Genomic DNA, 21,801 nt, shown 5'->3' with positions numbered 1-21,801 from the left:
CACTCCCACCTAGCACAAAGCTATGCACACAAAGGGCACATAACACAAATTTGTACTGAACAGAACAATTCCTATCAAAATTCCATTAAATAGCAGGTATCCTGTATTTTTAAAAATACAACTCAATATACAAATAATTTCTTAAGAACAATGCCATGGCAAAAACTGTTATACTTCTGAAACCTTAACTCTGACTTATAATTCCCTTCTCTATGAAATAAAATTACGTTATGTTCTAATATGCATTAAAAATTAGAAAATTATAATCTGATTACAGATGTTTCTACTGCATTGTTTTAAATTCAAGTGTTTAATACCTATGCTTCTGACTGTCTTCAGCAATTTCAAAAACTTAATACAAATGATCAAAAATTTGTATAAACACAGATTTTACGAAAAGTGTACCTGGGCTGGGAGGAAGGAAGGAATCTCCTACCACTCCTGGGATGTATGTTTAGACACAAAATGGAATGCATTTAGACCCAAAAGTATTTAAGAAAGCAGAAAGTACCTATGTTTGGATGATTTAAAATCTTCATTATTCTTACTTCTCTGAAGAGCTAAAAAACAAACACATAATCCCCCAGCACAGGTTATTAAACATTCTATTCCACTGTTGTAATACAAATTTAAATCTCTTAGATAACTGATCCATTGCTAATGTTCAACAGTCCACATCTAACACTAGTATGAGAGTCCAGGGTAGCTATAAATGCTTCAGTTTTATCTCCTGAAAAAGCAGAAGTCCCAGAGGAGGATGATATAGCAACCTGCATTATACTTTGCTATCCTGAACATATGAGACCATTTAGGCAAGAACAGTCTGTGATGAAACTTAGTCTGATTCAGTATCTACCCAGGGGCAGCTATTGCAAATCCATACATGTACAGTCCTAAAGAACTATGTCACAAGTGCATTCGACTGATAATTCCAAGTAATTCTACAAGAAGACTTTGAACAAAACCACTTTGGGAAATCCTTGTTGGAGAAGGCAGGTAATTTAGCATGGAGGTTGTGGCAGACTGTGACACTAATGACCCTACTGAGCCCTGTCTCGCACGTTCATGCTTTTGCATGGGCTGTGTGACCTGCTCTGGCTCTGGCCTGTGGGACAGTACCAAATTTGAAGAAAAGGCTGGATAAGCGGTTGAGTATCAGGGCTTGCTCTCTTGGAATGATGTTGGCATGAAATGAAGAGGCCAGTCCAGCCTCTTTAAGGATGAAAGGCTGTATGTAGGAAAAGAGCCACTGCTCCAACAGAGGACAGCCCCATCAACTTGTCAACCGAATGCTGCCATACAAGTGAACCCAGCAGATGCCATAACAAAAACCACCCAGGCAAGCCGAGAGCTGTCCAGCCACCACAAAGAATAAGGAGAAATATCAACCTGTCGTATACACATGTGCTGTAAATTCAGAAGAGGGGCACAGTGTACGGCCTCGGCTAGTGTCAGAAGATCTCAGAAAGTAACAATTCTAGAGACCATCTTATTCCACCCTCTTGCAAACAGGTGGAAACCAGGGAAGGGGAGGAAAAAAAAAAAAGATCTCCGAAGGTCCTGCTCTCTTTCTGTAGGGAACTGGGCTACTAGAACCAGGTCTCCCAACACCCAGTATCCATAACCCATGAGAGGCATGGGCTGAGCAGAACTTGGGAAGGAGGAGCAGCTGACTATGTGGAAAGGAATCTGGGGAGAAATCACAGGGGTCTTACCGCACTTGCCCTGCCCACCACATCTAATCTAGAATTGAATCGGCACCTAACAGCTAAGAGCATGGAGACGGGCATGGATGTATCTGACCTATAAACCGAGCTCAGAGCCTAAAAACATGGGGTCAGAAGAGTAAGACTCCTTTCCTGAAGGCTGGGTCATCTCTAAAGGCACTTTTCTCTCCAACACAAATCTCTCCTGTTGCCGCTGTGGTCATTCTCACATTTTATGTTCTGAGATGAGAAGTAACTACCCTGACTACCACTCAGGCTTGAGTCTGTAGTTTCCCTCTGTCAAGCCAACATAGAAATCCTGTTTTCCAATCCATTATAGTTGAATTTGTAGCATATAATCTGAAACTCCTAGTTATTTCCACAACTGCTAAATTAGGAGAGCTCCAAGTTAGATACAAAGCCAAAACAAGTTAGGACACTGCATTTCGAATGAAACCCAGGCTTGCTCCTCCCACCTCAGCTCCAGCCACCCCAACTCCTGTGACTCCTCTCAGGCAGGAGAGCATACAAAGCTCCTTCCTTCCTTAGAGTCTCTTCTTTCTGTCCTTGAAGTCTCAGGCAGATCCTCTGTAAACCTCACCTGAGAAGATCTTTGTTTTACACCATAGCGGTCTGTTTGCTTCCTCATTACAATGTCTTTCAAGTGTAAGGACACACTTTTGGTGGACCTGTGGGGAGGGGGCACATCAGTGTCCTTTCACTACTGTACTTGAGACCAAGCCTGGCACACAGCACTCCTCTGGCACACGTACTGACCACCAAGCAGTGTGGTTTCATAGTTCTGCTGGCAGGAGGGCAGGTCAAATGAAGGTGATCAGTTTTAAATCCCTACTGGCAGTGCAGCAACTGAAACAAAGTACTCAGGGCCAAGGAGCAGGAAAAGATGATGCAGTATTCCAGGAGCCCAAGGGAGGCAAGAGCTCACTTTAGTAACCAGACTTGTGCAGGACTTAACAAGAGGTCTACAGCAGAAAATGAGCTCAGTGTGCTTTGGACACATGAGGAAAGATATGGCGTGACCAATTAAGACTATTTAAGGGGGTGCCTGGGTGGCTCAGTGGGTTGAGCGTCTGACTTCAGCTCGGGACATGATCTGATTGTCTGTGAGTTTGAGCCCCGTATTGGGCTCTGTGCTGACAGCTCGGAGCCTGGAGCCTGGAGCCTGCTTTGGATTCTGTGTCTCCCTCTCTCTCTGCCTCTCCCCAACTCATGCTCTCTCTCAAAAATAAACAAAACTTGAAAAAAAAATTAAAAAAAAAAAAAAAAAAAGACTATTTAAGGAAGACCAAGGGATCCATCTGGCAGAACAGTGCATTTCCGAGCATGGTTTTCAGGTCACCTGCATCAGAATCATAAGGATATGCAAACTGCAGGTCCCTGGGCCCTACCTCTCGCTAGATCAGAAATGGGACTGAGAATCGTACTTAAACAAACATTTTTTTTACGTTATTTTTGAGACAGAGAAAGTGTGAGTGAGCAGGGGAGGGACAGACAGAGAGAGAGGAAGAGAGTGAATCCCAACCAAGCAGGCTCAGAGCCTCAAACTCACTGGGATCATGATCTGAGCCAAAACCAAGAGTTGGACACTCAACCCTGAGCCACCCAGGTGCCCCCCACCCTTTTTGACACACACACAGAGAGAGAGAGAGAGAGAGAGAGAGAGAGAGAGAGAGAGAGAGAGAATATGAATCTTGAGTGGGCATGGAGTCTGATGTGGGGCTCGATCCCAGGATCCTGGGATCACGGCCTGAGCTGAAACCAAGAGTTGGATGCTCAACCGAATGAGCTACCCAGGCGCCCCGAGAATCTTTCTTTCAACAAGCATCCCAGGCATGGTGGTTTTAAAATTCTTTTTTTTAAAGATTTATTTTTTAATTCTAAAATTTGTGGTGTCCACAAATTCTTTGATAATCCTCCCTGCAAAGGATAGAACATAATATCCTTGCCTTTGAGTGAGGGGTATACTTAGTGACCTGCTTTGAATGAACTGAGTAAGGCAGAAGTGATGGTGGGGGGCATTCAGAGATTGACCAGGTCCTGAAAGGCACATGGCACCCTCCAGGTCTCACACATCACTTGCTTGTGTGTCACGAGGACGTTAAACCCTCCGATGGACAGACCCAGATGGCAAGGTACTGAGGCCTCATGCCCATGGCCTGTGAGGAAATGCAGCCCCTAGACAAAGCCAGGTGAGAGGGCTCCTCTGGAAGCAGAGCTGCGAGCCCCAGTCAAGTCTGCAGATGCCTGTAGCTGTGGCTCCTACCAAAACTCCCCAGGAGCCCCTGGGGCAGAACTACCCCCTTAAGTCACTCCCTAACACAAGACTCGCAGAAACTGCTAGATAACAAATGGCTTCATTTAAGTTGCTAAGTGTTGGAGTGATTTGTTAGAGAGCAGTAGGCGACTAATCTACTACAGACAGCCCATGGCTTACAGCAGAGGGTATGCCGAGGGAAGCGCTGTGAAACCCAGAGGAAAGGTGAATGGGGCCCGACGGAGGGATGGGTAGTACAGCATTTTTTTTTTTCAACGTTTATTTATTTTTGGGACAGAGAGAGACAGAGCATGAACAGGGGAAGGGCAGAGAGAGGGAGACATAGACTCGGAAACAGGCTCCGGGCTCTGAGCCATCAGCCCAGAGCCTGACGCGGGGCTCGAACTCACGGACCGCGAGATCGTGACCTGGCTGAAGTCGGACGCTTAACCGACTGCGCCACCCAGGCGCCCCAGGTAGTACAGCATTCTTTTACAAGTTTTGTTATTATACTTATTATACTGAAGTCTTGCCATTTGCAACTACGTGGATGGAACTAGAGGGCATTATGCTAAGCGAAATTAGTCAGAAAAAGACAAATATCATATGACTTCACTCATATGAGGACTTTAAGATACAAAACAGATGAACATAAGGGAAGGGAAGCAAAAATAATATAAAAACAAGGAGGGGGACAAAACAGAAGAGACTCCTAAACACAGAGAACAAACAGGGTTGCTGGACAGGTGGGGGGATGGGCTAAATGGGTAAAGGGCATTGAGGAAGACACTCGTTGGGATGAGCACTGGGAGTTATACATAGGGGATGAATCACTGAAATCTACTCCTGAAATCATTATTGCACCATGTGCTAACTAACTTGGATGTAAATTATAAAAAATAAATAGATTATAGAAAGAAAAAAAAGTTTTATTATAAAAGGACACTTGAAGAGAAATCACCTATTTCTACCATATTAATTTACCGTATTTCTCTATATTCCTTTTCAATCTTATGCAGAGGCTAGTTGTAAAAAAAACAAAATGAAAAAACCACTGAAATGGATAAAGTGACCAATCTGCATCCTCCTAACATCTCCATGTCCTCTAGGAACTGGTCACCCAGGAGGAGAACCAACATGTTCGAAGGCAAAGATTCAGGATCCTGGTGATCAGAATACCAAGGACACCAAATATACAGTACCAGAGAGTAAAGAAATGTCCCAACAGCCAGGACTTGGGACGTCCGGAAATGATCTTTGGAAAAAGACAGTTTACCAAGTAATGTAAAATGAAGTGAGAGCATAAAAAAAAAAGCATGAAGGGTGGGGAGGAAGGGGTCATATAAAACTGGGGTCAAGGCTCGCCTCTCCAGATACACAGGTACAAGACAGGAGGAAGAGGCTGTAATGTGGACGGCCTGTGCTTTTCAGGGCAGCTGAGTGACAGGCTGAACGACAACTTAGGTGGTAGAAATCATGAAGCAAACATAATGACCACCTTCTTCTTTAATAGAAAACAGCCGTATTGTAAATCTAAGATTCACGAGTAATTATTTGCAGTCTTGGATAAAGAGAAGGAGACACAGTCAAGAAACATCCAGAGGGTAAAGGAGTCAGAGGCCAAGGGGACGCTGACACCTCGGGTGCCACTCTGAGACAGAGAAGATGTGATGGTCTGAGCCACAGCACAGCGGGGCAGACTGAGCTGGTTTCGGACAAGCAGTGTGAGGGGTGCTGGAGGCCAGTGCAAACACAGCATAGTATGTGTGTCCGGACCTCAAGAAAAAATTCTGGGCTAGAGATAAACTCTGTAGAATTACCAGCTTAGAGATGACATCCTTGGAATGATGCAACACTGCCTAATTGTGCAGAATGAAAAGACAGAGACACCGAAAAGCAAACATTTCAAAGAGGAAAGAGCTGGGGTCCACAACAGAGACTCAGACAAGGCAGCCAGAGACCATGAGATCCGGATACCGGGGTCTAATGCCTACCACAGACCTACACGCGGGGCCGGGAATCTATTGACCAACAGCATACCAGGTCCTGGGGCATCTCGAGGGTGCTTTAGGAAGGAAAGACGGAAAGGTGACATACCTGCTCTTCCTCTTCACTGTGCAGGAATCTCTGTTCCTCTGTTTTACTACGCTGCTCCCTGCAGCTTTGCTCAACGAAAGGATAAATCAAAGCCTCTCTCAGATAAAACCAAGGGAGAGAGGCTGGCAAAAACCCACAGAGTTTAATGAAGAAGAAATTGTGAAGAAAATGCATTGGTGTGAAAAAGGAAAAATACAGGTCTTCACTTTTCTGTACACGGAATATCTCTGGAAGGACAAACAGAAACTGATGCTACTGGCTGTCCCAGAAGCAGGATCAGGGTGACTGGAAGTCAAGGGCTGAATGAAGACCATTCCTTCTATACTTTTTTCTGTCCTTTGAACTTTGAATCACGTAACTGTATTTAATCTCCCTTCCCCCAATTAATCTGATTTTTAAGAAAAAAGGTTGAGAATGAACAAAGCTTTTTGTTTTTTGTTTTGGCTAAAAGGGGAATTCTTAAAAAAGACAAGGTAGCTGGAAATTGCTGTGTTTTGATCTCTGGTAACAAGAAGAGCAAATCCTATTCCTTCTCACCATGTGGGTGGGAGGCTGCTGGTGGGTGAAAGGCAAGCGAGTCTTCTAGGGAGAGTCTCTGAAGTCAAGTAAATGTGACAGCCAGTGCCATAAGGCAAAATTTAAGACAGGCAGAGATTCCAGTTGCTCTGAGAACCACCCTGACATTAAATGTCTTGAAATAAAGAACAGAATAGGAAAGTTAACAGATGATAGGGAAATAAGGTAATTAGCAGCATTATTAAAGACCGTCTAACAACACTAGCCAAAAGCAATGACCTCTCCTACCTAGGAAGAGATGTCTAGAGATGTGGGGATATGACACGTCTGGGTGTATTACAATGCATTTAACTAGGATTTTACTGACGTCACGTAGGTTACTAATAAATTTATGCTATTATAACATTAAACTGAACATCCTTGTGCAGTAGTGCCCTGCTCCTCGACCTTATCTGCAGTTTCAGTTCCCTATGATCAACCTCAGTCCAAAAGCAGATGATGCTCCTTCTGATGTATAGTTAAAAGGTCGGGAGTAGCTGAACGCTGTCATATGTCTACATCACTCACCTCACTTCACCTCATCACTAGGCATTTTATTATCTCACATCATCACAAGAGAAAAAGGGGAAGTACAGTACAGTAAGATGTTTTGAGAGAGACCACATTCATAGAACTTTACTACAGTACATTGTTATTATTCTACTTTATTATTAGTCATTATTGCTACTCTTACTATGCCTAATTTGTAAATTCAACTTTATCATAGGTGTGTGTGTGTATAGGAAAAACGTAGTATATGCAAGTTTGGTACTATCCATAGTTTCAGATAGGGAGTCTTGGAACATGCCCCTCTTGGATAGGAGGGGACTATTGTATATACATTCTTGTACACTTATGCAAATGTACTGGCAAGGTAGAGTCTTAGAAAGCGAATGGGGGCCAAAGGGCATACACACTTTTTTTTTTTTTAAGATTTTATTTTTTTAAAGTAATCTCTACAACCCAGCGTGGGGCTCAAACTCAAAACCTCAAGATGAAGAGTCACATGTTCTACCAGCCAGACACCCCCAAAGGGCATGCATGCCTTTAAAGCTTTGTTAGTGCTATATTACTAGATTGAAATATATTACACTATTGGCAACAATATGCGGTTTCCTATTTCTCTACACTCTTGCCAACACTACGCATCACTAGTTTTTTTTTGCAGATCTGAGTGATGAGAAAATGGTATCTACAGGATGTTGAACATTTTTACTTGAATACTGACCATCTGTCCTATTAATTACTTAAGTATATCTTTCGATTATTTTCCATAGATTATATACTCCTGTTCACTGATTTGCATGACCTTTTATGGAGTTAAGGAAGTAAGACCTGTGTCTGCCAAGGCAGGCACTGTTGGTGACTTATCCAAACTCATCCCTGCCCTCTTCTGTTTGCCTCTCTTCTCTGTGAAGTTCCCAGAAGCAATCCTTTCAACTTTTTTAGCTATTTCACCTACTGTTTACCTACTTATTTCTAAAAAGCCAGAATGTAATGCTTCCTTAATTTTCCATTTTAGACGTTTTCTTGTAGCTACCTACTATAGCGAGCATTTTCAACTCTGGCCATTTGCTGCCTTACTTCTAAATAGTCTGCTTGCACTGCTGTTCACGGATTTGTTTAGCCCCTCCCCAACCCCATTATCTACTGAATTTAAGTAGGCTACGTACCCAGTGTGGAACTCAATGTGGGGCATGAACTCATGACCTTGAGATCAAGACCTGAGACCTGAGGTCAAGAGTTAGATGCTCAACTGTTTGAGCCAGCTAGGTGCCCCTTTACTGATTTCTTAATATGGGCAGTGAAGACTTCACTCTCTTATGTCCTTACCCCACGGTATGTCCCTTCCCTCCTTCTTCCTAATCAGTTATGATAGCATTTGGCTAAATCATTCAGTTTACGTTATATAAATATTTACATGGATGGAATGCATTTCCATCTTTTTTATTTATTTTTGGTTTTCTTGGAGCCAATAACTTCCTTGGTAATTTTGTTCACCTGTTTTTTTGTTTAAGTTTATTAAATAAATAATTTTGAGAGAAAGAGAGGGAGAGAGAGAATCCCAAGCAGGCTCCATGCCATCAGCATGAAGTCCAATGCAGAACTCAATCCCATGAACCATGAGATCATGACCTGAGCTGAATCAGGTCAGATGCTGAACCAACCGAGCCATCCAGGTGTCCCTGTTTACTTAAGTTTTCTATGTATCCCTCACTTTACTAATTCACCCTTAAACTCTGTGACAGAGGTGTAAATCTTTCAAAATACTTTCACAGTTAAGTAATTTTTTTTCCTTATAGATATTCATATTTTGAAGGCCTCTGCCCTGTTCTCAAGGCCCACTCTGTTGGATTTCCTGTTCTGGATCCTACACTTGTCTCTTTCTTGGTATTCTCTCTTGTTGTGGTTCCCAAGTGAGGGTAAGTATATCCCACCAATAGTTCCCAAGTGAGGGTAAGTAAATGGTTAATTTTAAGACCTTGCATGCCCCAGAATATTTGATTCTGTCTTCACATGTGATTGACAGTTTGGCTGGGTAAAGAATTATATACTGATTTTTCTTGGGGCTCCTGGGTGGCTCAGTCCATTAAGCATCCAACTTCAGCTCAGGTCATGATCTCCTAGTTCATGAGTTCGAGCCCCGTGTCAGGCTCTGTGCTGACAGTTTGGAGCTCAGAGCCTGGAGCCTGGTTGGGAGTCTGTGTCTCCCTCTCTCTCTGCCCCTCCCCTGCTCACACTGTCTCTCTCTCTCCCTCTCAAAAAAAACATTAAAAAAACCCAATAGATTAGATTTTTCTCTCAGAAAAATTTCCCCTCAACTTTAAAAGGTGTTTTTTGAAAAGATGTTTATTTATTTTGAGAGACAGAGACAGAGCTTGGGCAGGGGAGGGGCAGAGAGAGAGGGAGAGAGAGAATCCCAAGCAGACTCCATGCTCAGTGTGGAGCCTGACTTGGGGATTGATTTCACGAACTGGGAGATCATGACCTGAGCAGAGATCAAGAATCGGACACTTAACAGACTGAGCCACTACATGCCCCCTCAGCTTCAATGACATATAATTAACATGTGACACAGTGAAAGTTTAAGGTATAAAATGTAATGATCTGAAACACCTATATTTTGTGAAATCTTTACCAAAATGAAGTCAGTTAACACACCCTTTGCCTCACGTAATTACCATTTCATTGTTGTCATGGTGGTGCCACGTCCACAGCAGTGTCGAATATACAACACAGTATTGTTAATGCCAAACACCGTGCTATACGTGAGATCCCTGCACACTAACCATCTTTAGAACTGGGGAAGTTTTTTTTTTTTTTTAAGTTTATTTATTTATTTTGAGAGAGACAGAGACAGCGCAAGTGGGGGTGGGGCAGAGAGAGAGAGAGAGAGAGAGAGAGAGAATCCCAAGCAGGCTCCACACCGTCCGTGCAGAGTCCAACTCGGGGCTTGAACTCACGAAACGGAGAGATCACCACCTGAGCTGAAACCGAGAGTCGGATGCTTCACTGACTGAGCCATCCGGGCGCCCCATAACGGGAAGTTGTATCCTTTGTATCCACCTCTCCCCATTTCCCCCACCCCCCACTGCCTACCCTCTGCTTCTAGGAGTTCGGTTTCTTAAGATTCTACATAGAAGTGAGAACATACAATATTTGTCTTTTTCCATCTCGCTTGTTTAACTTAACATAATGCCCTTGAGATGCATCCACATTGCCTCAAACAGCAAGATCTCCTTTTTCGTGGCTGAATGATATTCCTGCATGAGTGTGTGCGTGATCTCACATCTTCTTTATCCATCTGTTTTGTATGTTAATGTCTTGGCTAGTGAAGGTCAGATATCTCTTTGAGACAGTGACTTCATTTCCTATGGATGTGCACCCAGAAGGGAGACTGCCAGATCATAAGGCGGCTGTCCTGTTAATTGTTTGAAGACTCTTCATACTGTTTTCCACAGCAGCTGCAACAGTTTGCATTCCCACCCATGAAGAGTGCCCGAGGGTCGTCGCTTCTCCACAACCTGGCCAGCATTTATCCCTTTCTGGCAACAGCCATTCTAACAGATATAAGGTGAGAAAGGTCTCATTGTGGTTTTGATTTGCATTTTCCTGATGATGAGTGAGGTTGAGCACCTTTTCATGGACTTACTGGCTATTCCAATGTCTTCACTGAAAAAAGGTAGGTTTTTGCCCATTTTAATCAGATCATTCGGGTTTTTTGTTTTTACTACTGAATTGCAGAAGTTCCTTATCTATTTTAGATATTAATTCTTTACCAGATATATGGTTTGCAAATATTTTCTCCTATTCTGTGGGTTCCCTTTTCATTTTGTTGACTGTTTCTTTTCCTGAACTTCTCCACTAGTTGATTTTTGCTTTTGTTGCTTGTGCTTTTGGTGTCATGCCCAAAAAATCATTGCCAAAGCTAACGTCCAAGAGCTTTTCCCTATGTTTTCTTCTAGGAGCTTTATGGTTCAGGTCTTCCGTTTAAGTTCTTCATCCATTTTGAATTAATTTTTGTCAGTGGTGTAAGATAGGGGTCCAATTTCAATCTTTGCCTGTGAATATCCAGTTCGCTCAGAATTTTAAAGGCCTCACTCCATTATCTTCCAGCTCACAACAATGCAGAATAGTGTGATGCCATTTGGTACAATTCTGTTTGTGACCTAATTTTTCCTCTTCATTCTCCTTAACCTTGATGTATTTAAATCTTAATGGTACCAGAGATTTAATATCTGTGCTGCATTAGCATTCATTAGATATACTGTGGGCCTTTAGTCATTTTGCACTGGGCACCAAGCCTCTCAATCTGGAAGTTCAGATTACACGGTTCTGGGAAACTACCTTTTGCCGTTCCTTGATAACTTCCTCTCCTATCGTCAGTTCTTTTTATCACTCCTCTTTATCACAAACTACACCTCCTGGATAGATACTTCAATTAAAAAAAAATTTTTTTTTTAATGTTTATTTTTTGAGAGAGACAAAGACAGAATGCAAGTGGGTTGGGGCAGAGAAAGAGGGAGACACAGAAGCAGAAGCAGGCTCCAGGCTCTGAGCTGTCAGCATAGAGCCCGACACGGGGCTTGAACTTACAAGCTGTGAGATCGTGACCTGAGCCGAAGTTGGACACTCAACCGACTGAGACCCCAGGCACCCCCAGATACTTCAATTTTATACCATATCTTCCTTCATTCTCAAAGTCTTTGAATTTTTATGTTACTTTTTGAGAAATTTCTTTGACTTTATTTTCCAACCCTTTTATTGACTTCCTTCCCAATACCATGAATTACCCTTCCTCAATGGTCCTTTTTCAATGCATCATGTTCTTTCACAAATATAATGATTGTTATTGTACTCTCTTTCTCTTTTAAATCTTTGAAAACACAAATTATAGTTTTTCATTTCTTTTAAGTAGTCTAGTTTACTCTTCCAGTTTTTCTTTTTCATTCCTGTTTGTTTTAGTTTCTGGTTATTCTCACGTATCTGGAGATTTCTGGTTGTCCTTCTATATTTCCATATTTAAGAGAGGCACCTCTCAAAAATTCTCTCAAAGATAAATAAATAAACATTAAAAAGAGGGGCGAGTGCCTGGGTGGCTCAGTCGGTTAAGCATCTGACGTAGGCTCAGGTTGTGATCTCACAGTTTGTGAGTTTGAGTGCTGTGCTGACAGCTTGGAGCCTGGTTTGGATTCTGTCACCCTCTCTCTCTCTCAAAAATAAATAAACATTAAAAAAGAGAGAGAGAGAGAGAGAGAGAGAGAGAGAGAGAGCCCCAAAACTCTGGACTAAGTGTTATGTATATGAGGGCTGGACCACAAGATGACTAGGCAGAGATTAAAGAGCTTCAGTAGAAAATACTCAAATGTCTGTATCTGTATTTTCTTTTCTTTCTTTTTCTTTTTCTTTTTTTTAAGGGGGGGGGGGGGGGGGGGCAGAGAGACACAGAGAGAGACAATCCTAAGCAGGCTTGGCACTATCAGCACAGAGCCCAATGTAGGGCTCTAAACCACAAGCCTTGAGATCATGACCTGAGGCAAAATCAAGAATCGGATGCTTAACAGAATGAGCCGTCCAGGTGCCCCGTATCTATATTTTCTTGAAGTAAATTTTTCCAGAAAAGAAATGTACGATTTCCTTTTCAGGCAATATACAAGGGGCTAACAAAGTTCTGGGAAGTGAGCAAAGAGGGTGGGCCCGTTTGAGGTATGGGGTCCCCAGTCTAGAGGCTCTTCGATTCACCCTCTTCAGAAAACTGCCCAACATCTACAAGGGCAGAGGAGGGGAAGATGCCTAACTGGGCAGGCTGCAGAAGGTGGCATAGGGCCCTGGCACAAATTTTCGGCCAGTCTTTCCGTTTCCAGTTCTACTTGTAACTCCACCCCCAAAAGGAGTTAGAACTTATTTCTCAGCGTTCTGAATCCTGTGGCATGACTGAGCATGATTCTTTTTGCTACCAGTCTCTATCTACCTCCACCCTTAACTCCTGCTTGTAGGGGCTTGGTTTCAGCTCAGTCAGGGTTGCTAAATCTATTAAACATCACACACACACAACACACACACGGGAGCATGCCATCTGGCAAAACTAGGTTCAATTCTTTGTCAGCCAGTCTTCTGTCACTTCTTTTTTTAATTCCTTCACCACTATTTATTTTTTTCAACTTTTTTTTATTTATTTGTGGGACAGAGAGAGACAGAGCATGAACGGGGGAGGGGCAGAGAGAGAGGGAGACACAGAATCGGAAACAGGCTCCAGGCTCTGAGCCATCAGCCCAGAGCCTGACGCGGGGCTCGAACTCACGGACCGCAAGATCGTGACCTGGCTGAAGTCGGACGCTTAACCGACTGCGCCACCCAGGCGCCCCTCACCACTATTTAGTAAATGGGGGGAGGGAGCAAAGATAAATATACTAATGTTTAATTCTAAGTCCTATATGCTAATACTTTTAATTTCCGGTTTTTGAATAGATGTGATATTGAACTGTAGTTTTCTTCCCTTTTTCCAATGCATTTTGATACTGTTTCTAAATTTGAGAAAAGAATTAGTAATTTCCAGGGCCCCTGGGTGGCACGGTCAGTTAAGCATCTGACTTCGGTTCAGGTCATGATCTCACAGTTTGTGAGTTTGAGCCCTGCACTGGGTGAGCTTGAGCCCCACTTCAGGCTCCACACTCTCTCTGCCCCTGGCGGGATCTCTCTCTCCTTCTTTCTCTCTCCCTTCGCCTGTCTCTGCCCCTCATGGGATTCTCTCTTTCTCCCTCTTTGCCCCATGATCACTTGTGCTGTCTCTCAAAAGTTAAAAAAAAAAAAAAGTTAGGAAGTTCCCCTTCTTTCTTAAGTTCTGAAATAGCTGGAGAGAAATGGTACAATCTATTCACTGAAGGTTTGAAAGAAGCCAAACATGAAATCCTGGGTTTGGCAATTTGAGGCGTGCATCTGGCCTTTTTACCACTTTCTCAATTACTTCTATAGTTACTGGTGCAGATAGATTCTTTCCTAGAGTTAATTTTGGTAACTTATGTTTTCCTAGAACACTATCCATTTCTTAGGTTGGTTCTAATTTATTTGCACAAAAGGTTCCCTTGTAATAATTTTAATTCTTCTCTATCTAGTCTTTTCCATGCCCTTCATTCCATACTTGGTATTTTCTCTCCCTTTCCCCCACTAAGTTCCCTAAGGTAACGAGGTGGTTTATCTTTTTTATTGCCTCCCTTTTCATCCCCCCTCAAAAATAACAACAAAAACCAAAGCTTTAGATTTCTCTTTTCTTCTGTTTCTCAAATTCGTGAATTCCTGCCTTTATTAGTTCCTTACATTATTATTAATACTTCCCAAGATTTTGTTCCCTCTTCTTAGTTTAATATTTAATGTATTCATAGTCATTCTTTCTTGTTTAATAAAGTGTTTAAAGCTACAAATTTTCGGGGCGCCTGGGTGGCTCAGTTGGTTAAGTGTCCGACTTCGGCTCAGGTCATGATCTCGCGGTCCGTGGGTTTGAGCCCCGCGTCGGGCTCTGTGCTAACAGCTCAGAGCCTGGAGCCTGTTTCAGATTCTGTGTCTCCCTCTTTCTCTGACCCTCCCCTGTTCATGCTCTCTGTCTCAAAAATAAATAAATGTTAAAAAAAAATTTTTTTTTAAATAAAAATAAAAAAATAAAGCTACAAATTTTCTTGAGCATCAAAAGCAGTATTCTTTAGGTTCTGATATGTAGTTTATTAGTGTTAATACGTCTAGATATATTCCAATTTTGGTTTGCATTTTAATAAATAACCTATGAATTCTGTGTTTTAAGTTCCACATGTTTGTACTTTTGTTTATTTCTATTTTTATTGGTTTCTATTTTTACTGCTCTTCATTCAGAAAATGTAGTCTGCAGGGTCGCCTGGCTGGCTCAGTTGGTAGAACACGTGACTCCTGATCTCTGGGTCATGAGTTCAAGCCCCACGTTGGGCATGGAGCCTATTTAAAATTTAAAAAAAGAGAGAGAGAGAGAGAGAGAGAGAAAATGTAGGCTGGAAAGATCTATTAGGCTTATTAATCATATTAACAGAAGCACTGCTTACAGTTGTGCAAGTTATGTATCGCGCAACTCTGAAGAAATCACTTACCTTGCAGTCATCATAGATTTTGACAGCTATTACAATAATTTCCTGGCACATAGTTATAACATATCCTAAGAAATGGGTGCGTTAAAAAAAACTCCACAAAGTTATAATATAGGCTAATATACTGAGATCTGTATCTTTTTTCTCATACTTAATGTGTTATGCATGGCCTGAGAGACATAAGTCTCCTTTGTCACTCAATGTGTTCCTGTTAATTTATAGCTCGGATTTTACCTCTCAGCTACTTTGGGGTTCTATTTATTATGTGCCACTAAACTAATAATATTAAAAATATGAAAATAAATTTAAAACAACTGCCTTTACAACAATTGCTAAGTGACTCAAGAGTAACCACTTCAGAGGAACAAAGAGTGTGTGTACCAGGTGTGTGCAGGCATGGAAACTGCACTGCACATCAGTAGGGAGAGGAGGCACTAGGGGGTAAGTTGAAGCACATACCAGAAAACACGAAATTGGATCCCTACGCCACAATACACACAACTTCCAGACAGATTAGAGATTATAAAAACTTTAAGACAATAGAGAAATACCTTTATGGTCACAGGTATGGAAGAATTTCTTTTTTAATTTATTTTTGAGAGAGAGAGAGAGAGAGAGAGAGAGAGAGAGAGAGAGAGAGAATATATGCACGTGAGGGGGGGTGGGCAGAGAGGGAGACAGAATCCTAAGCAGGCTCCACGCTGTCAGCACACAGATCATGACCTGAGCCAAAACCAGGAGTTGGATGCTCAACCAACTGAGCCACCCAGGAGCCCCTGAAAGAATTTCTTAAAAAAGACACAAAATCCACAAACCTTTTAAGAGTGATCAGTTCAGGTGCATTAAAATTAAGAACCTCTGCTTTTCATCAAAAGACAACATCAAGACAATAGAAAGATAACTGGAGGAAGACATCTGCCATGTATGTTAGTATCCAGAATAATCTCCTAAAATGATTAAGAAAAAATTCCACTTGAAACTGAATGAAAGATGCAAAGAGGCACTTCACAGAAGAAACAAAAACTAGTAACAATATGAAAAGATATAAGACTTCCTCAGAAATGTTATTTTTATATCCACCAGATTGGCAAGAATTTAAAAATCAGACAAATTCAGATTTTGATGAGGATGTGATGTTACTTGTACTGTCTCCTATATGTTACTGGTGGGAATGCCAATTAAACAACTGCTCTGGAAACCATTTGGCCAGCTCCAATAAACAGACCCTGTGAACCAATAATTCTACCACTGGAGATATATTTATCATTAAGAAACTGTCGCACAAGTATACCAGGACAACTCATAGCAACAGTATTTGTTATTACAAATAGCTAAGAGCAACTCAAATGTCTCTGAACCAGAGAATGGATATATAATTCATGGTGTATGCATGTAAAATAATTCTATATAATCATGAAAATAAGCACAGTAGAGAAAGTGATTGTGAGTTAAATATTTCAACATGGAACACAATTTGGACAAAAGAAAGCAAATAGAAAGATACATAAAATGTGATTACATTTATATAGTATTTTAAAACTTTACAACACTTTGGAAAAGATAAAAAAATAAAACCTTTACAACTATTTTGATGAGGGAATCCACATATGGCAAAATTATAAAGACAACCAAGAAAACAACACAAAAATTCTTGTCAGTGGTTACCTGGTAGGTGGGAAAAGATAAAGGGGAGTGAGTTCGAAAGGGCCACAGTGGGAATGATTTATAGGTACTGACGATGATCTGTTTCTTGAGGTAAAAGGGTGTTCATTTCCTATAATGTTTACACTGTAAACATCTAACATTATTTTCTTCTTTAAAAAAAATTTAATGTTCATTAATTTTTGAGAGAGAGAGAGAGAGACAGACAGACAGACAGACAGAGCATGAGGCGGGGAGAGGCAGGCAGGGAAGGAGACACAGGCTCCCAAGCAGGGTTCAGGCTTCTGAGCTGTCAGCACAGAGCCCAACACAGGGCTCAAACTCACCGAGCCGAAGTTGGATGCTTAAGGATGCTTAACTGACTAAGCCACCCAGGCGCCCTTTTTCTTCTTTTTTTAATGTTTATTTATTTTTGAGAGAGAGAGGCAGAGAGAGGAGGAGACAGAGGATCCAAATCAACCTCCGTGTTGACAGCAGAGAGCTTCAAAAGTGGGGCTCAAACTCACAAACCATGAGATCATGACCTGGGCTCAAGTTGGCAGTTAACCAACTGAGCCACCCAGGTGCCCGACATCTAACATTTCCTTGTGTAAAGCATTGAATGAAAATTAACTGAATTTTAAATAATTGCTTAGATTTAGCTGGTTAATAAAATTAAGCAGTTTTTAAAAATTTAAAATAAGAACAGCAGCAATGTGGATTTTTAGGATTATATATTTCTAAGACAAAGATTCTCCTACTCCCAAACCCCAGGTTCTGGTGGTCAAGATTCCTGGAATCAGGGTACTATGAGAAAATATTAACTCTGTGTTAAAATAAATTTGGTAATTAATAAAGAACAGATTTCACTGGGCATCTACCGTATGCAAGCTGAACTTCAGTATGCTCCTTTGCTGTCCTTCCCATATGGAAGGTGCTGGGCCTGATTCCTTCCAAAGGGACATGGTGGAAAAAGACTATCTGAAGTCAGAGCTTTAAGTTCTAACACCAGTGCAGTTGCTTCCTCATTGGATGACTGAATAAGCTACAGAATGTTAGAAAACTTCAGCCTGCTCATCTGCAAAATATAGATAAAAATAGCTATGTCACGGGTCTGACATGAGAAACAGGCAATGTGTGATGTAGGTGGTGTGCACAGTCATTAAAAATCTGATCTCTGGAGCATGATACCTGGCCCTAGCCTGGCTCTAGCAATGACCAGGTCTAGGTGACGTGACCTTCCTGGGACTCTGGTACCCACCCAGTTAAAGGAGCTGGATATGTGGGAGGCTTGGAATAGTACCTGGCACATGACAAACAGTATGGGGTTGTGACTCTGGCTGCTACTGTTACTGTTATGATTCTTTCCCAAAGGCCTAATTTGTGCCCAATTTTCAATTTTCTGTAAATGGGTCCATGTTATGCTCTAAGTTTAACCTATTTAAAATATTTTGCTCTTGAGTGACTTTTCTAAAATAACATAATGAATCATGGGTACATTTGTATAATTATAATTGGTATAATTTATAAAAATAAATCATATATTCTTAATTCACAATCTACTTTAAATATCAAGCTGCATTATTTCCTGCCAAAGCATAAATAAGGCTGGCAATAAATTAAAAAGTTCCTCCTTTGCAACTTCATGGATGGAACTAGAGGGTATTATGCTAAGTAAAATTCGTCAGAGAAAGACAAGTATGAGTTCACTCATATATATGAGAACTTTAAGATACAAAACAGATGAACATAAGGAAAGGGAAGCAAAAATAATATAAAAACAGAGAGGGGAACAAAAACATAAGAGACTCTTAAATATGGAGAGCAAACAGAGGGTTACTGGAGGGGTTGTGGGAGGGGGGATGGGCTAAATGGGTAAGGGGCACTAAGGAATCTACTCCTGAAATCACTGTTGCACTATATGCTAACTAACTTGGTAAATTAAAAAAAAAAAAAGTTCCCCCTAAAGGAGTGACAACATGGAAGCTGTATCTTCCTACATTTTTTTTAAAGTTTATTTATCTCTTTTGCAAGCAAGAGACAGAGACAGAGACAGAGACAGAGACAGAGAGAGAGAGAGAGAGAGAACGCACGAGCAAGCGGGAGAGGGGCAGGGAGATACAATCCCAAGCAGGCTCCAAGGAGAGCCCAATGTGGGGCTCAAACTCATAAACTGTGAGATCATGACCTGAGCCAAAAATGAAGAGCGGGATGCTTAACTGACTGAGCCACCCAGGCGCCCCTTTTCTTGCATTTCTACTACAGCTTTTGAAATGAAAACACATACATAAAAATTGTTTTTTCATTTTATTTTTAGAGAGAGAGCGTGTGTACATGTGCAGGGGAGGGAAGGAGGGGGGAGGGAAGGAGCGGGGAGAGAGGAAGTGGGGGCTCTGGGAGGGAGGGAGAGAGGGAGAGAGGGAGGGAGGGAGGGAGAGGGGGAGAGGGGGGGGGAGAGAGAGAGAGAGAGAGAGAGAGAGAGAGAGAGAGGAATCTCAAGCAGGCTCCATGCCCAACACGGAGCCCAATGTGTGACTTGATCCCAGGACCTTGGGATCATGACCTGAGCCGAAATCAAGAGTCCAACACCTAATCGATTGAGCCACCCAGGCACCCCATACATACATTTTTATTCTCACATTTTGAGTATGTATAATCAAGAAGGGTTGTAGATTTCATTTACCATACTCTGGTTTGCTTTAGTTTAACCAGACTCATTATACTGATCTGGAGGCAGACACTGAACTGTAAATAACAGGACTTTTGTAACTACTTTTGTTAACGGCTTGAACTGCGAGTTTGCTACAAGTCAATCTGGAAAGAAGCGGTATTAAGAAAGGAAAGGATAACAGAGCTGTTCAATGAAAAAGATTCCCAAAAAGACTTGTGCTTCACCTGATGGAAAAGGGGAAGGAAGGAAGTCCAGAGATTGGATATGGAAGCATTCCCAGGAAAAGAGGTGGAGAGAAAGAGGAAATACTGGCACTGGCAGTACAGCAGTGTCTAAGACTTAGAACACTGAGGGAGAGGTCATCTTTAAAACAGGTGACCTTGTGGAAGATAGGAGAAATTAAGAACTTAGAGGGGAACCAAATGACGTCCAGAGGCCATTCTCACCTGGGCTGTGCACTCTGGGATCCTCCTCTTTGCCCCAGGCCTATCAAATCAGAATTGGTGGGGGGAGGGCTGTTGTGAAGGAAACATGGGCTTTTTTCTTTTTTAACTCCACAGATGATTCTAGTGCACAGCAAGCGGTGGAAATTACTGGTTTAAGGAGGCTGAAGCAAAAGTGACCCAAACAACCCAGTGGTGGTAACAGTAAAAGTAATTGCACCGTACCCCACATGAAAAGCATGGACTGGTTCTCTCTCCGCCTTCAAAGTATACAGTTCTCTCATTTGTCCCACAACTAACATTCTCTGGGATGCCAAAAAGGCCACTACTGTCACAGAGCTCTGAGCATTAGCAGTGACTCCAAAACAAACAGCAGCTTTAAAAAGAAAACAGGCTGAGGAGCCTGGGTGGCTCAGTCGGTTAAGTGTCTGGCTTCAGCTCAGGTTCTGATCTCATGGTTTGAGTTCAAGCCCCATGTCAGCCTCTGTGCTGACAGTGTGGAGCTTGGAACCTGCTTCGGATTCTGTGTCTCCCTCTCTCTGTCTCTCCCCTGCTCACACACTCTCTCTCTCTCTCTCTCTCTCTCTCTCTCTTGCTCTCTCAAAAATAAATAAATGTTAAAAAAGAAAATAGGCTGAGTGGGTGTTAAGTAGGATTTCCCCACAAACACCCTCATAAAAGGAATCTATTGCCAATAATATTTTAATAAACCTTAGGCAACCTACTGTATATTTTGCATATACTTGAACTTAATGCCTTTTTTTCCTTCATTATTTTTTACCTTTTTTTTTTTTTTTTTTTTTAAAGCACAGGGATTTCCCTTTCTCTCCTACTGAAAGTCTGGATTGAAGAATGGTACTTGAATCTTACTCAAAAAAGACATCCTTACCCAGCTCATGCAGCACCAAACTAGAAGTGACAGCTAATACAGAGGACTCACTATTCAAAAATACCTCAACAGACTGGAATTGTGGCAGAAAACCAATAAAATGAACTTTAGCAGGAATCAAATTCAGGTAAAGAAAAAAAAATCAGGGGTGCTTGGGTGGCGCAGTGGGTTAAGCTTCTGACTCTTGATCTTGAGTCCACATCAGGCTCTGCTCTAATGGTGTGGAGCCTGCTTGGGATTCGGTCTCTCCTCTGTGCCCCTCCTTTGCCTGTGTACAAGTGCTCTTTCGCAAAATGAATACATAAACATTAAAAAAAAAAAATCAGTTGTAGGAATCAGATAAACTAGGCCTATGTTGAGGGCAATTACTGCACCTGGCCCAAGAGGCTGAGTATTGACTTTGGTGAAGGGACCAAGAAGACTCACTCAAAAGAGCTGGCTATGTCTGCAGTGGTAGAATGACCCTCCACAGCTCCATATGGCAAAAGAGAGAACACTGTTGTAGATGTTTCTAGAAGACAGATGCTAGTGCCAACTAAGGGGAAAAATTAACCAGAGCCATCCAGCATGAACGAGACAGTATAAGGAAGTGTGCCTCTGTCCCTAGATGTGTTAAAACTGGCTAACTAACCAGATACCATAAATACATATTTTAAACAATTATTTCATTGCATGTTATAAATCTCTTACTTTTAATTAAGTGGTTCCAGTTTAAGAAAAAGGAATTACTGCTTCAATCGATTATGGCAGAGTATGGTGACAACTAAGTTTCTGCCACCGAGAAGAATATTTCTAACATAACAAAATATTAGAAGAACCCAAGGGAAGGATGGAGAGTCACTGAAGAGTTTAAAAAAAAAAATTTTTTTTAACGTTTATTTATTTTTGAGATAGAGACAGAGCATGAATGGGGGAGGG

At 41.8% G+C, this 21,801-nt stretch overlaps 1 protein-coding gene across 7 annotated transcripts in view; it reads right to left on the bottom strand.

The window, feature by feature from the left end:
* Positions 1 to 21,801, bottom strand: part of MARK3 (microtubule affinity regulating kinase 3) — a 90,360-nt gene that overhangs the window by 42,192 nt on the left and 26,367 nt on the right. For 6 of the 7 annotated variants that reach the window (XM_040478314.1, XM_040478307.1, XM_040478309.1 and 3 more), the window contains exons 3-4: positions 2,308 to 2,395; positions 512 to 560 (exon numbers count right to left, since the gene is read on the bottom strand). The exons of the other annotated variant lie outside the window; for it this stretch is intronic. In XM_040478314.1, the coding sequence (XP_040334248.1) occupies positions 512 to 560; positions 2,308 to 2,355 (97 nt within the window). In that variant the 5' untranslated portion in view covers positions 2,356 to 2,395. The remainder of the gene's footprint in view (positions 1 to 511; positions 561 to 2,307; positions 2,396 to 21,801) is intronic. 7 annotated transcript variants of the gene reach the window in all.

Source organism: Herpailurus yagouaroundi, unplaced genomic scaffold, assembly GCF_014898765.1.
Source record: "Herpailurus yagouaroundi ecotype Mexico unplaced genomic scaffold, PumYag 141, whole genome shotgun sequence".
Classification (NCBI taxonomy): domain Eukaryota; kingdom Metazoa; phylum Chordata; class Mammalia; order Carnivora; family Felidae; genus Herpailurus; species Herpailurus yagouaroundi.
This window is presented reverse-complemented; position numbering and strand designations above follow the sequence as displayed.